At 47.5% G+C, this 15,565-nt stretch overlaps 2 protein-coding genes across 5 annotated transcripts in view; one reads left to right on the top strand and one right to left on the bottom strand.

Moving 5' to 3' along the window:
• Nucleotides 1–3,470, bottom strand: part of LOC119298745 (protein ALWAYS EARLY 2-like) — a 15,206-nt gene extending 11,736 nt beyond the window's left edge. The window contains exons 1-2 of one of the 4 annotated variants that reach the window (XM_037576031.1): nucleotides 3,300–3,470; nucleotides 3,105–3,202 (exon numbers count right to left, since the gene is read on the bottom strand). The gene's annotated coding sequence lies outside the window, so the exon portion shown is untranslated. Of the gene's footprint in view, nucleotides 1–633; nucleotides 653–3,104; nucleotides 3,227–3,299 lie in introns of those variants that run through there. The other 3 variants (XM_037576034.1, XM_037576032.1, XM_037576033.1) reach the window with 3 other exon arrangements.
• A 7,163-nt stretch (nucleotides 3,471–10,633) lies between these two features.
• On the top strand, nucleotides 10,634–14,414 carry LOC119298744 (LRR receptor-like serine/threonine-protein kinase FEI 1). The gene is made up of 13 exons (XM_037576030.1): nucleotides 10,634–10,823; nucleotides 10,908–11,046; nucleotides 11,297–11,368; nucleotides 11,467–11,538; nucleotides 11,692–11,763; nucleotides 11,857–11,928; nucleotides 12,018–12,089; nucleotides 12,261–12,367; nucleotides 12,476–12,658; nucleotides 12,744–13,076; nucleotides 13,198–13,452; nucleotides 13,678–13,811; nucleotides 13,955–14,414. Exons 1-13 carry the CDS (start codon nucleotides 10,706–10,708, stop codon nucleotides 14,177–14,179), a joined length of 1,854 nt encoding a protein of 617 aa, XP_037431927.1. The 5' UTR covers nucleotides 10,634–10,705; the 3' UTR covers nucleotides 14,180–14,414.
• The last annotated feature ends 1,151 nt before the right edge of the window (nucleotides 14,415–15,565 follow it).

The raw sequence follows: 15,565 nt of genomic DNA, 5'->3' as shown, positions 1-15,565 counted from the left end.
CTATTTAGCTCTGCCATCAAAAGAGCCTGTTAAGTTATCCATCTCCACCCTTAACTCTACCATTTTATATTTGAATAAACAGTCCCAACCAAGCCCAATCTAAGTATACGCAGCAAGACTGCTATTTTTTCAGTTGTTGCACAGCCTAGCCTTCTCTTCCTTTTCCCCTGGACTGTATTTACTTCATTTTCTTCCAAACAAGAGACAGCCTGTCATTCCTTCTATTCCAGCCGAGACACAAAAAAAAAAAAAAGGCAACCTGGTGCATGTAGCTCCCGCTTGCGCAGGGTCCAGGGAAGGGTCCGACCACTTTGGGTCTATAGTACGCAGCCTTTCCCTACATTTCTGTAAGAGGCTGTTTCCAGGACTTGAACCCATGACCTCATGGTCACAAGGCAGCAGCTTTTCCAGCCGAGACACAACATAAACATAAATGCACTCACACATCGATACCCCAGGCTAAATGAACCATAAATCATTTTCCACTACAACAATTTGGCAGCACCCGTTCCCTTCCAGAATCTCAGCGGAATTAACTTTCTTCCACACCCGCTGAACTTTCCTCCGCAGTTTAGGAAGAATATATACTAGGGTTTCCTGCAGCGAATTGGAAGAACGGTAAGAAAGGATAACCTGGATCTGGATCTGGGAGAGAGGGGGCAGCAGGGGGGAATCGGCGTTAGGAGCATGGGCTGGCGCTGCTCCGGTTGCCGGTGGGGCACCGCGCCACTCCTTACCCCGGCGATGTGCCTTCAGGAGAGGACAAATTGCTCGATCTGTGTCCGCTTAGGGTGTGTGTGGGTGGAGGTGAGGGTGGGTGGAGACAAGGGTGGGGATGAGGGTGGGTGGGGACGAGGGTGGGTGGGGTGGGGGCAGGATAAGAAATAGGCACCCGGTTTATGGGGTGAAGTGAAGGAAAACGCGGAGCGAACGAACAGAAGGGCAACAGAATGGTAATTTCAGTAACAGGGTGTTCTTTAGGTGCAAAAGGGAGGTTCTTTTGATGGTCTGCGCCCACGTTTCTACATATAAATACCATGAGGAATCAGTTAACAAGTTCCAGGATCGTATACCTTGCTACAATTACAACATGAATAAAAGTCAGCACGCGGCACATGATTAATTTACATGACCAATTTGTAATATAAAAGGGTAGGAAATAACACTCAGACGTACATTGTTGACGCCCAGGTGGTAATTAATTCTTAGATGCAAAAAAGAACTTTGTGCTTTTGATGTGTCTACTCAATCTCTTTCCGTCTTATCATCGACGTACGGCATACTCTTTCTGTTAACTTGTGACTAATTAGTAATTACCAGCACTTCTGTTGATTAATTTCAAGTGTGTTTGACAGTTGTTGAGGGCACTTTATGGTTAAGATGGGGACATTGGGATCTTGGCATGGACAGATAGCTAGAAGTGTGTAAGGTGCATGCATTAACACAAAAATGTGTGCGTATAATGTTTGAATATGGTCAAACCATGAGTGTCACACATACGGTGTTTTCTGGTCACTCTACTAAGTGGTTCCGTTCTATGGATAGCTCGATAAAGTTAAAATAGGTGCATCCTATACTGGCTAGCCGACATGATCGACAAAGCATGTAGGTTTAGCTTTAAGATAATCGAATGCCTAAGTACTAAAATGCATCACCATAAACTATAGAACAGATTGTGTATTTGCTTGGAATCTTATTAGTTATAACTTCTGCAAAATCAGATGATGAAAAAATTATGAAGTTGCTTAATTGTTCTCAACAGTGAAAGCTTGCATTGCCCTGCTGAACTAGGCCAAGCGTCCAGAATCTATCCTTGCATGGTGACTACTATGTGCCCACAGCAAGATTCTGCAACCTCACCATGGTTGGATGTTGACTAGGTCATGTAAGTTGAAGAAAGAGGCGTTGTACATAAAAGCGAGTGTGAGATCGTCGGAGTCGGGAGAGTCAATGAAAACCTTCCCAACATCGTCACTTGTCAAGCTGAGGGAGGCCTCAAGCCCTAAGTGCCCACGAATGCTATCGTCATCCAACATTCCTGCTCGATACTGTTGTTGCTTGTTTGTCAGAGCAGCTCCGAACAGTCTATACAATTAGGATGGTTTACCAAAGCTTGATGAGTAATTTAGACTGGAATTGGTTGAAGTGTGTTTTTGCCTAACTTGACATTCCAGGAGATTCAGATGCGCACAAATGACATCTAGTTTTGGAAGGACGAATTTTCAAAGTTTGGTGCCCGTGAAAGTAAAAGCTAGCTGTTCCATTTCAAATACTTCTATGAGAGCACTCCCATTTCAAATACAACATTCAGCACTAAACCTGACAAGGTTAAGGTGGGGAGGGCAGGCCTGCACACTCGCCTGGAACATGTACACACTGGAAAACACTTCAGCGTGGAAGGTTCCTTCCGACACGAAAAGAGTGTTGCAACACATTCAAGGTCACAGAATGAAAAGGTGTATTTGTCACTCAATCTCACACCTTAAAAAGTATGGGTCCCACCGGTGGCTCCCTTGTATTTTGGTTGGGGTCTCCAGCGAAGGCTTTCCTAATAAGGCCAACACGAAAGCTCACCAATGGCATGAATGGCTCCTTTGAAATAACGGCTCACAACTTCACCGCACCTACCAAAATCGCCCGTCCTGAAGCACCTTGCGGTCCCTAAAGGCTAAAGAGTCGGCAGAATTGGAAGGAAGGTGCTCTTCCAGTTCCAAGCCTAAGCATGTTCAGACAGATAGTGTCATTCTTCCATATTTGATCCTCGAGATTAATCCCTTGTCATCCCATCACTATTGTCATATAGTCCTGTTGTCCATCCACAACGCAATATACTACAAATTGTAATTTTGTTGGGGCATTCTACGCAATAACCGCTCACTAATGCCATCATCCATGGAGATAACTAAGCATACATGCCACAGCCGAACAAATTACTAGCATGTTTGTCTTGTTGTCCATCCATCGATAATTCAACATTACAAAAGAGAAACACCCTCTGCCAACAACCTAACGACATTTAGATGCCAAACCGGCATGCACATCCTGTGCCGAGCATTGGTGTTAAAAGAGGAAGTAGATTGGGAATTAGGGGCGGGAAAAAAAACCTCGGATTTGGCGGGAGGGGAATCGAGGGGGCGGAAGGCGCGGCCGTGAAGCACACCCCCCTGCGCGCGCGTCGAGCTCGCGTTCGTCCTCGGAGCTCCTGCAGCAGGAAACCAAGGGAAATGTCACGCTGCTGCTGCTCGACCGCACGCCTAGGGAAATGCCTAGCGCCAAGGAGCTGCCGCCCCCGCTACTACCACAGCCGTGCCGCGGCCCCCGCCCGCCTCCCGCGCGCGCGCGCGCCGGCAAGCAGCTGCCCCGCTCGCTCCGCTAGGGCGCGCTGCCGGCCCCGCTTGCGCTTGCTCTGACCTTCCCGCCGGCCGTCTGCCCGGCCCGCCCTATGCGCGGAGGGAGAGGGAGGAGGCGATGGAGCCGCCGCGGGAGGCCGCGGCGCGATCTGCGTGCGTCGCCGCGCGGGTCGGAGTCGGAGGAAATCGATGGGGTTTGGTTCGCTCGAGGTCGAGGGTGGGGAAAGTGGCTGGCGCACGCACGCAGGGGGCGGGCTGCACCCGGTGCACTGGACGGAGGACACCGTCGGTTCAAATTTGAATTTTTCTTTCTCTTTCTCAAAAAAGAATCTTCTGAAGAAAAAAACTACTATAGCAGGTAGGCACAACTCTCTTTTTCCTTCGAAAATGGCTCGAATCAATTATACAGGTTCACCAGAAATACAAAGAATTCCAATATTATTATTATTATTATAAATAATGTTTCGGGGCCATCAGGACTAGGAAGCGCCGCCATCCGCGAGGATCGCTTCTTCCACATGCCTCCCGGCAGTACAAAGCACCACCGAAACAAGGGTGAGGGCGAGCGAGCCTTTATTCCGTCCTGACGACACCGCCGACAATCTAAGACAAATCTTTAAACTATTCATATTGTTACCATGGATCGGGACACTCAAATTTGGGGTTCCCTCATGCCCCCACCATTGCAGCGCCCGACAGAGACTATGGGAACCCCTTGTGGCGCCGGCAGTTGAAGGAAGGAGCACCTCCTTTTTCGTAACCCTAGGTAGACACAATGTGGATATATATATAGTCACGGATTTTCCCTCTGATCCGTATTGCTTGCCGCTCAAATGGATGTGTGTAGCCCTGAAATTTCAAGTACAATATATAATTTAGTTTTTAACGTGACCAAGTAAAAAAAATAGCCAATTTGTTGTCGAAAGTGACTACCCGCCAAATTTTAATCCATAATTACACGAAGTACTGCTTGATGTCAGAATTATACGTTCCTTTTTTGTTCTGGGCAGCTTGTGTTTGTGAATTCTAATTTGACATGATAAATGCTATTATTATCTATGTCATACTTTAAAATAACTTTTTAAGTCTTCAACTGGGACTTTGTGCACAACGAGTCCCGGTGGACCGCATGTGTCTTCCTTTGGAGTTGAGACTAGCGGCGCCACAGCGGGGAAGGTTGATATTGAGAAAAAAAAATCTAAATGTACATACACCCGATGCACCAGACATCTACTCAAGCTAGAAAGTGTTTCATAAAAGAAGAATTAGGTACTTCTTCTGTTTTAAAATGTAGTGTATACTAATTTTTTTGAAAGTCAAACTTTGCAAATTCTAACCAAATTTATAAAGAGAACTATTTATATCTAGAATACATAATATATAAAATATGAAACTACATCTTGTGATGAGTATAATGATTATATGTTTGGCATTTTAGATGTAAACGTTTTTCTTCAGAAACTTGGTCAAAGTTGGTGAGGTTTAACTTCTTAAAAATTTATATGCACTACATTATGGAGCGGAGGAAGTAATATTTACAGCACATATAGGCAAAAGATTAGAATACATGACGTCAGGGTGATTTATGTATAAATTTTGGATTTTTATAACTAACTCAAAAGTGAAAAAAAATTAGCATTGCTCTTTTTTAGTTGGAAAGGAATAACTTAGCAGCAATGATGGACTTTATTTGATACCTAAAATACACCAGCTTGGTTTCAGGTATGTCTACATTATTTCCTCTCGGTGGCTTCTGCAATGAATTCTTATCTGAAGTTTTATGACATGTTAGATACCAATATCATTCATGTCATAGATATCTTTTTGAAGATAATATTTTAAGATGTAAAATGTCATAGTCTTATCTGAAGCGTGGCCGGCCGGCGAGTTCTTGGCTAGGGTTTGGATTCGGCGCTGTCGGGTTTCGAGGAGGCCGCGGGGTGGCGTGGGGCAGTGTGGACGACGATCCGTCCACGCTTCCCACTTAAAGAAGGACGGCGACCGTTCGACGTGCGGATGACAGGTGGGGCCGCCCGCTCGTGCGCATTGATGTGGGCGGGTGGGAGGTAGGTGGCCGCCTGCCACGCGGCCCCGACGCAGACGAGGCGCGCGTCCGTTTGGTGTCCGTCGCGACCCAAACCTGGCGCAAGTTTGCGCTCAAAATGGGCCGGCCCGAACACAAAACGGACAAGATGGGCCCGGGCCGTCGCGCGCTGGGCCGCCTCCTTTGTCTGTTTTACCCCAAACAGACGGGGCCGAACAGGATAGGGTCGCGCGGTGGAGTTGGCCTTACGTCGCCACCGCAAACACGAAGAGGCCCAATGACAAGAGCTCGCGCACGTGCCATCAAAATCGGGGTTAACTCCTTCCTCTTCGAACTCCATTTGAATTCACACGAGAGTTGGGTCCTACCTCAAACGAAAGTGTTATGCATTCTTAGGTACTAAGGAGATGATCGTGACAAGGTGAGAATGGAGACGCCAGCATCTACGGAGCAAGAGAGGGAAGAGAAGGACGAGAAGAACGAGGAATCGGAGTTCCTGGACACTCCGGGTGCCCAGGCCCTCTACCCCTGGGTGCCCGGCCACCGGCTGGAAACCGGTCCTGGCCTAGGGACATGGATGTTGGGGCGGCAGTTCCGGGCAGCGGGCTTCACGGTTGGCTTTCCGGCAGGCTCTGTGGTGGCGGTGGTGGCTCCATCTCTTGGTCATGTGGGCGACAAGGGGTGTAGTGGCGGGAGGCTCAGATCTGCACTAGCAGTGCCCAGCTCTGGGGTGGACAAGTTGGCCATTGTTGGGGTGGTGGCTCGGACTCCTCTTGGTGGTATAGTTGAGTGTCCGAGTGAAAGGTTCGCGCTTCTGGCGTCGGCGTCGGTGACGCCTGTGGGCGCCGCTTGCTTCTTAAATGCGTTGTCGTGGATCTCGTCCTTGTGCCAGGGCTTCAGGTGAAAACCTTTGTCTGTCATCAGACTCGGCAGCGGCAACGCTTTGCGCCGCCATCCTCCTGGGGGTGTTGTCATGGAGCTCAGGAGTCTTCGCTCGGGGTTGGAAATGTATCTGGCTTGTTCTAGGTTTTTCTTATATCTTTTGATCTGCTTTGTAAGGGGGCCTCCCCACTATATTATATCCTTTGGCCATGTACTTTGATTTGTTGCTTTATTTATAAAGCGGGGCGAAGCCTATTTCAAGAGATGGGTTCATTATCGGTAGGCCTGGTCATTTTTTTGGGAAAAGGAAGTCCACTAGAGACGATGTTACACTTAGTAGAGCGTGCCATAGTGTAATCTCTAAGGATGTACTCTCTCCATTCCAAAATATAGTGTGCCCGCGCTTCCCGAGGTCCAACTTTGACCATAAATTTAACCAACGAGACCAACTGCGGCGGGAGAAAAAATTATATAATTGAAAACTTCTTTTGAATATGAATTCACTGATATAATTTTTGCTCCCGCCGCAATCGGTCTTGGTAGTTAAATTTACGGTCAAAGTTGAAGCACGGGGATAGAGGAAGCACTGCATTATGGAATGGAGGGAGTAGTGATTTTCTGTCATGAGCTGGGTCACTAGTGTTGAAGGTGCATATGAGATTCTTTTTGAAAAAAAGGATTGCCCCGGCCTCAGCATATAAATGATTGATGCATCCATATTATTAATCAAAAGGTTGCACAAAAGGTCTGTGACATAGTCGTCGCTTTCAAAAAAAGAAGCCAAAATAAGATGATAAATAAAGTTGTCACAACCGGCAAAAATTGAACAAGATGACTAAACACGTAGTCTATTATTCAGCTGTCATCCAAACCAGTTATAAGTATCCCGTGCTACCATCTTCCACTGATTACACCCAATAGCCATATGATCTTTGGCTTCCACATGATTGAGTAACGACCAGATACGGATCCAAGCAGTGACTCTGTATTTAACCTGGAAAAGAATTATAAGAGTTTGTCTGTTAAAAATGATGCCATTTGTGTAGTTCCATATAGCCCCGAGCAATGCACATACTCCTATCCGAATATGTCCTGCAATACTTGGCTCCACTCCATCTAGCCACGATCCAAATAACGTGTTAATACTAGTTGGTGGGTTAACATTAAAGGATACATGAACCGTACCCCACAAAAGTTTGATGAGAGGACATTTAAGAAAGAGGTGTTATATATTTTCCATTGTTGAGGAAATCGTTAACTGGTAGCTGCTCGGTCGGCTGGTGAGTAGGGGATTAATAGGCTAATCGGCAAGTTAATCGGCCATTTAATCAATTAATCGGACGATTTATCAGGTAATCGGCTACTCGGGGACCCTATGAGTAGGGATTAATCGACAAGTTAACTGGTTAATCGGATGAATTCTTGAACAGGGATATTTTCACCTTGATCATAAAAACAACATCATTTACACCTCCCATCTTCGCTTGACTAAGTTAACCTTAATTAGAATAACTTCCTTGTGCACAAACCACAAAAAAATTTTAATTCTCAAAGATACTTTAATCTTCTAAATATGACTTGATTTTGGGATCGGGCCCGAATTTATTAGATCTAAATACAAAGACTTGACGAAGAATATCTCATTAACGAATAATTTTCAGTGAATCGTATCTGGCTCATCAGAGAGGTGACCATCCATCAACCTCCAGACGAGATGTGACCAGTTGTCCCATCCATCACCTATTAAGGACCTTCTAGATTGGATATTCAAAGGAAGGGACTGTAATATTGTAGCAACATAAGATTCCTTATGTTGCACAATATTGTACAAAGAAGGGTATCATGTGGCTAGTGGCATCTTCCACAATCAAGTACTCCCTCCGTCCCAAAATTCTTGTCTTAGATTTGTCTAAACACGGATGTATCAAGTCACGTTTTAGTATTAGATACACCTATATCTAAACGAATGTAAGACAAGTTTTTTGGGACTGAGGGAGTATCTTTCCAGAATGTAGTCTTGGTACCGTTCTCAAATATAAATTCAGTTTTACGGAAGAATGCAGCTCCCGCTCTCATCAGCGCTTCCCAGAAAGGAGAGTCATTGGGTCTGACCGTAACCCGGCCAGAGCCTTTGAACGCAGATACTTATTTCGCAAAATTTGCACCCCACATTCTTTCGGTGTCAACAGAAAAGTGTGTACAACCATTTGCCGAGCAAGCATCTGTTCTTGACCTCTGAGCTCCTAATCCTTACCCTGCCCTGGCCCTTGGGTCTATAGATAAAATCCCACTTGAAAGCCGAGTCACTAGTGTTGAAAGAGCATATGAGATGATATATTGATTACACTTATCATTGTTTGGTTTAATTCTTGTGCGTAATGCTGGATGGAACCGGGCAGTGGGCGCTCCTTTGTTTGTCTGTCGTTTTATATTTTTCAAACGTGAGTGAGTGGGTGAATACTTTGGCCTCGGTTTCATCCTTTCCCATCCCATCATCAACGGCTAGCTGAGTCAATCCGTTTCCGTTGTTGAGGTTTTTTTGGATTTGGATCTTGCTCCCCGCCCTTCCACACTCCCCTCAGTGCTCTACTGAACTGCTGCGTCATACTAATAAGGAAAGCACAAATTGCCACCTTTGGAGTTCATCGTCTCATCTCTGGTTAGGGCATCTTCAACGCTAGTCACCGAGTGGGCATCTTGAAATGTCCAAGTCTACTTATCCGCCCATTGACCAATGAAGGGACAAGGAAAAAAAAAGAGAGAAAAGATACCAAACAGTTGATGGATGGCACTAGTTCCTCCAGTTGAGCTGAGCTGAAGCCACTTCTCACTGCTTTTTTTTTTGTCTAAAGCCAACTCCAGCGCGTGACCCCATCTTGTTCGGATGCGTTCGTTTGGGATAAAACGAACATACCAAACAGCCCAGCGCGCGGACGTAAACGGATTTTATCCGTTTTTTGTCCGCTTTTGACCCATCCCCAGTTCAAGTTTGGGTCATTTTTAAGGTGAAACGGACAGCGCGGATGGGTGGGCCATGTGCGTGTGTCCTCCCTTGGCTCGCCCGTCGATGGCACAGGGATCCATTTTTCTATCCGCGACTCCCCCTCCAGCCGCACCCCCTCCAATCTTGCCCCTCGGCGGCGCCGCCGCTGCCATTGTAGGTGTGCAGCTAGGACGCGCGCTCGCGCACCCCCCTTTCCCTCGACACCCCCGAGCTACCCAACCACGGTCACCTGATTTGCACACCCTGTGGCCGGATTTGGAGCGGATCCAGTCGGGTTTGAGCTCGTTCAACTGTGGAAGGTCGCGCCGTGCCATGGACTGGCCGTGCACCGGGCCAGAAGGCCCCGGCAAGGCCACATGCAGGTACTGACTCCGCCTCTAGCCGCTCGGATCTACACCGTCGACGGTCCGCCAGTAGATACATGAACGGCGGTCGGCCGGACTCGGTGCTGACCCAAAAGCTCGCCGGCACGCCGTTGCCACTCATTAAGTGCGACGACTGCCCAAAGAAGGTCTTGCGTCGCGTGTCTACAATGCCGAAACATTCCGGATGAGTGTTCATCAAGTGCTCAACCGATGAGGTATGTGCTACTTTAGCTTCGGTTGTGCTCTCGGATTTGACTAGTTGTGCCAACTTAAAATTTTATTGTGTAGAATGGATGCAAGTTTGGGTATTGGAAAAAAGAGTACATCGATATATTGATAGAGCGCAATTTAGTAGATGTTCGTGCATTTTTATCTAGCATAGAGGCTAGAGATGAGACTAGTGCACATGTTGCTAGAATAGGGGCTAGACATAAGACTAGATGCGAGCAAGAAGAAAGAAGCACGCAAGATCAAGCCTCCGCAGATCAACAATGAATGCATCGAGAAGACACTGATACAACTTACGAGAACAATTATGGAGGCTGGTTATCTTCTAAATTATATTCTTGTGGTTCTTGTTTTTTCTTATCTTGCTTTTCTAGTCAACATTTGGTGATATATTTTCATGTATCAAAAATCAATGATGAAAAAAAAGACATGTGCTTGAAAAAAATATACATCAACGGTGGACGCACGGCCACCGCATCCTAAAAATGACTCGGACATAATTTCATGGCTCTATCCAAACGGACAGAATCCGAATAAAACATATGTCCGTTTGGGATCGTGCGGTCTTATCTTGAAAGCTCCCACTTTTTCGAAAGCGGCCACGACCCCGCCGCGTGGACCACGAGCCCCTGTGTATCTGACTGGGCAGCGGGACCACGGACAAGCATGGCCCCACGGGTCAGGCGCTCTACAGTGCCCCGCCGTCAGCCCTCCCACACATGCGCAGCAATCCAATAATTAAAGCCTTGCCTTGGCTAGCTTCTCCCACACCTCACTCTCACTCCCCAAGCTCACTCACTCACTCAGCCACCCCAAACCCCAGCCACCCACCATGGCCGCCAACCCCGGGAGCGGGACCAAGAAGCTGAGCGGCGGCAATGGGGGCGCCGCGGCCCTCCTCCTCTTCCTCCTCCTCTGCTGCACCGCGTCCATGGCGCTCACTCCGGACGGTACCGCATCCGCCGCGTTCCATTTCCAATCCATCTACTGTGCTGAATAAATCTTCGCTGACGTGACGTGGTGGTCGGTCGCAGGGGAGGCGCTGCTGGAGCTCAAGGTGGCCTTCAACGCCACGGCGGGGCAGCGGCTGGGGAGCTGGCGGGCCGCCGACCCCAACCCCTGCGGCTGGGAGGGCGTCTCCTGCTCCTTCCCGGACCTCAGGGTCCAGTCCATGTACGCTCCTGCCTCCTCCTCCTTCTTCTTCCCCCCTTCCTCCTTCTCCATTTTAGATCAGATTCATTAGACCGAGTAGTGGCATTTTTGGTTTCTCTGGATTGGATTGTCGCGTGGGTGCTCGCTGGCACGGTTCCCCATGCATATGTGTGTGTGTTCCTTCTTGGATTCCTTCCTTGCTTTCTAGCCCCACCCGTGAATGAATGAATAACCTCTCCCTTTGTTTTTTGGGTGTGTGTTTGTGTGGCAGAAATCTGCCCTACATGCAGTTCGGAGGCATCATCTCCCCCAGCATCGGCAGGCTCACCAAGCTGCAGAGACTGTAAGATTTGATTGGTTTCATAGCTTCCCCCACAAACGAAATCCACTCTGTTCAATTTTTCAGAGCTCTGAAACCACCTGTTTTTCCTCTTTCTTCAGAGCTCTGCACCAGAACAGCCTGCACGGCCCCATCCCCGCCGAGATCAGGAACTGCACCGAGCTCAGAGCCATGTACGTATGCCACCAGGATACCATCTAAATTTTCTTTATACTACTAGTAGTAGTTCATTGGATTGGATTTGTTTTATTTTGTCTGCTAGATTATCAGTTTGCTGAAATAAAAAAAATGTTGGTGTTCTGATTGTCTGCCTGCATGTTCTTCAGTTACCTGAGAGCCAACTACCTGCAAGGGGGCATCCCTCCGGGGATCGGCGACCTCACTCACCTCACCATCCTGTAGGTTCTTGGCACCACCATGGTCCCCTTTGTTACACATTTGGATGCTCTAATGTGTTGTCAGTCTGATTACGTGTGTCAAATAAAATGCAGGGACCTGTCCAGCAATCTGCTGCGGGGCGCGATACCGGCGACGATCGGAAGCCTAACTCATCTGCGGTTCCTGTAAGTTGATGCTGGTGTGAATCTCCATGGCAGTGTTTACAACTTGAATTGACAAGAATGCTGATGCTGAACTTGATTTCACAATGTAGGAACCTCTCCACCAACTTCTTCTCGGGAGAGATCCCGAATGTCGGCGTCCTCGGAACCTTCAAGAGCAGCTCGTAAGCTTAGCACTGGCCTCATCTCCATCCAGTTTGTGTGCCTTTCTTTTTGATGATGTCGGTACATGTTGCAAATATGAATGAGTGGTATCTTTTACGTAGTTTGTACCACAACTACACAGTACTGGATCAGCCTGTTTTTAATGCTCTGGTGTGTTTCAAATGCTGCAGGTATGTCGGAAATCTGGAGCTTTGTGGGCTGCCCATCCAGAAAGGTTGCCGTGGAACCCTCGGGTTCCCTGCGGTGCTGCCGCACTCTGACCCCCTCTCCTCCTCTGGCAAGTCTAAATTCTAATGCTGCCTTGGCAATGTGGGGACTAATTTTTGAATTTTGCTAGGATCTGTGCCACTGACTGATGTGTTCATTTCTTTTGGTCACAAAACAGGTGTTTCTCCAATCACCAACAATAATAAAACCTCGCACTTTCTGAATGGCGTTGTGATCGGTTCAATGTCAACCATGGCCGTCGCGCTGGTCGCGGTGCTAGGCTTCCTCTGGGTATGCTTGCTGTCCAGGAAGAAGACTGGTGTCAACTATGAGAAAATGGACAAGCAAACTCTCCCAGATGGTAATGAAAAACCGACACCAACTATGTCACTTGATTAAATTTGTCAAGTCTCACTAACTAACTGCGTGATGCCTTGACGACTTAGGTGCAAAGCTTGTGACATACCAGTGGAATCTTCCGTATTCGTCGGGCGAGATCATTAGAAGGCTGGAGCTGCTTGATGAAGAGGATGTGGTTGGTTGTGGCGGGTTTGGTACGGTGTACAAGATGGTGATGGACGACGGCACGGCATTCGCTGTCAAGAGGATTGACCTCAACCGAGAGAGGCGAGACAAGACTTTCGAGAAGGAGCTCGAGATCCTGGGCAGCATTAGGCATATCAACCTTGTCAATCTGCGAGGATACTGCCGGCTCTCCACAGCTAAGCTACTCATATATGATTTCATGGAGCTTGGCAGCTTGGATAGCTACCTCCATGGTAAGGCCCACTATATCTATATATCTCTCAAGCATACTAACTAATATTTCATCATTATGGTTGCAATGCCATCTTATGTTGACTGGTGCTTACTCTGCTGTGTTACCATTACCAATGGCAGGAGATGCGCAGGAGGATCAGCCATTGAACTGGAATGCACGTATGAAGATTGCCCTGGGCTCCGCTAGAGGGCTGGCGTATTTGCACCATGATTGCTCGCCGGGGATCGTCCACCGGGACATCAAAGCCAGCAACGTCCTTCTGGACAGATGCTTGGAGCCACGCGTGTCTGATTTCGGCCTCGCGAGGCTGCTGGTAGACAACGAGACCCACGTAACCACCGTCGTGGCGGGTACCTTCGGGTACCTTGCACCAGGTACTCGTTCTCTCTATGCTAGTTCACATTGTAACACATTTGTTAACTAATATTTGTGCATTACTTTGAGGGAAAGATGTCTTGTTAATTCCTGTAAATTCCTTCGACACCATGGAATTGTTGTGTAGCTTATTGTTAAGAAATTTGGCAAGTTCTGGACAATAAATAAGTAGCTTATCTTTTCATCTAATCTGATAAGAGAGGTCATTTTAACTTTGCTGCCAGAGTACCTGCAAAACGGGCACTCGACCGAGAAATCAGACGTGTATAGCTTTGGGGTGCTTTTGCTGGAACTGGTGACCGGAAAGCGGCCTACGGATTCTTGCTTCCTCAGCAAGGGTCTCAACATCGTCGGCTGGGTAAGTAAAGCAGTCTTGTTCCAAAGCTGTAACCAACTCCAAAGAAGCCTCCATCCATGGCCTGGATCCCAAAACAAGACACTCTGATGAATAATCCACTGTGTGATGTCTGAACTTTTGGTTTACTGTGGCAATGCATGCAGCTGAACACGCTGAGCGGTGAGCACCGTCTGGAGGAGATCCTGGACGAGCGGTCGGGCGACGCGGAGGTGGAGGCGGTGGAGGGGATCCTGGACATCGCGGCCATGTGCACGGACGCCGACCCGGGGCAGCGGCCGTCGATGGGGGCGGTGCTCAAGATGCTGGAGGAGGAGATCCTGTCGCCCTGCCTCAGCGAGCTCTACTACGAGCAGCACCTGGAGCTGTGAGCTCTCTGGGCCGGCGAGTGGGTTAGCTAGCGCTAGCATAACAGTGCCTGTTGTGGTAGTGATGCGCATGGCCGACCACCGTGTGTGTAGGATGGACTCAAGTTGGCATCTCTAGACTAGTGTGTGGTTCTTGGGTCAGAACCAATGCAGCAACCGACTGTGCTTTTTGTACATAGGGTTCGGGATCTTTGAACATTTTCTTTCATCCCTTTTTTACGATGCGGTTGCTTCTTCATTTGAGCTTGATTTTTTGCTGCATTTTAGCTGCATTTTTGCTGCATTTGTACCCCCTTTTCCATTTTTCCTTTTCATTTTAGCTGCATTTTGACTGCATTGCCACTTTCTTTGAACCAAATCACGCAGGTGAGACACCTTTCTATAAGCAGCTGCTAGTTGGTGGTCTCACCTTTGTCAACAGCTTAATGATTAGTTTATGAGAGGCCGTGCGTGCGTGCATTAGTTTATTATTGTTAGAGAATCTGTTGCCGATGGAGTGGCTCCAAATATTCCAGCTTTTCTTGGGCGAGCAGGAATCCTGGCTGCTGCACAATGCTCTAAGATTAAATTAGTGGCCACGCTTGGAAAGCCGAGCGAGCCCCTCCTACTCGAAATCGCCATCGCTTTGGAGACAAACTAGTGCAGCTTGCTTCATGGGGCGTGAGATCTGAATGTATGAATGTTGACGCCATGTTCAAGATGGAGAATGCAGCAGTTTCTTTATTTATTAGTAATAATGGTTACATCGTCTATAAGAAAATTTACAATATCGTTCATAGGTTCCTCAAACCAATCCCTTGTTTCAGAAAATTTAGCTACTCTAGCAATTTCATAAGCTACTTTATTTGCCTTCCTATTACAATGTTCAAATCTAACTAACGGAAAATCACAAGCCATAAAATAACAATCATCAAACACAGCTGCCGCCGCTCCCGCTGTATGTCCTCCATTCTTCATCGTGTCAATTACTTCCATATTGTCGGAGTTAACAACAAGTCGGTTGCCTCCCGCCTTTTGTGCAAGTAATAACCCAAAACGTAGTGCCATGGCTTCTGCTGTTAGAACATCTGCACACCAATCCATCTTCCAATTCCCTCCAACAATAAATCTTCCTTTATCATCTCTAAGTACAGATCCCGCTGTGCCTCTAAGCATGTCTTGATCGAAAGAAGCATCGGCATTTAATTTCACAAAACCTAGAGGGGGTCTCGTCCATCCCTCTATTTTATTTGTTGCCTTGGAGGATTGGGCAATAACATAGTTCGTCGTTATAGCACGGGCTCCCATCGAAATTTGGTATGTATCTTGGGTCTTCTCCTGATGGACTAGCGAACGTCTTTCCCATCATAAATACCAGGCTGTTACAACGATCAGTTCGCGAACATTCTG

Source organism: Triticum dicoccoides, chromosome 5A (assembly GCF_002162155.2).
Source record: "Triticum dicoccoides isolate Atlit2015 ecotype Zavitan chromosome 5A, WEW_v2.0, whole genome shotgun sequence".
Lineage (NCBI taxonomy): Eukaryota > Viridiplantae > Streptophyta > Magnoliopsida > Poales > Poaceae > Triticum > Triticum dicoccoides.
Note: the sequence above shows the minus strand (reverse complement) of the source record. Positions and strands in the feature narration are given on the sequence as shown.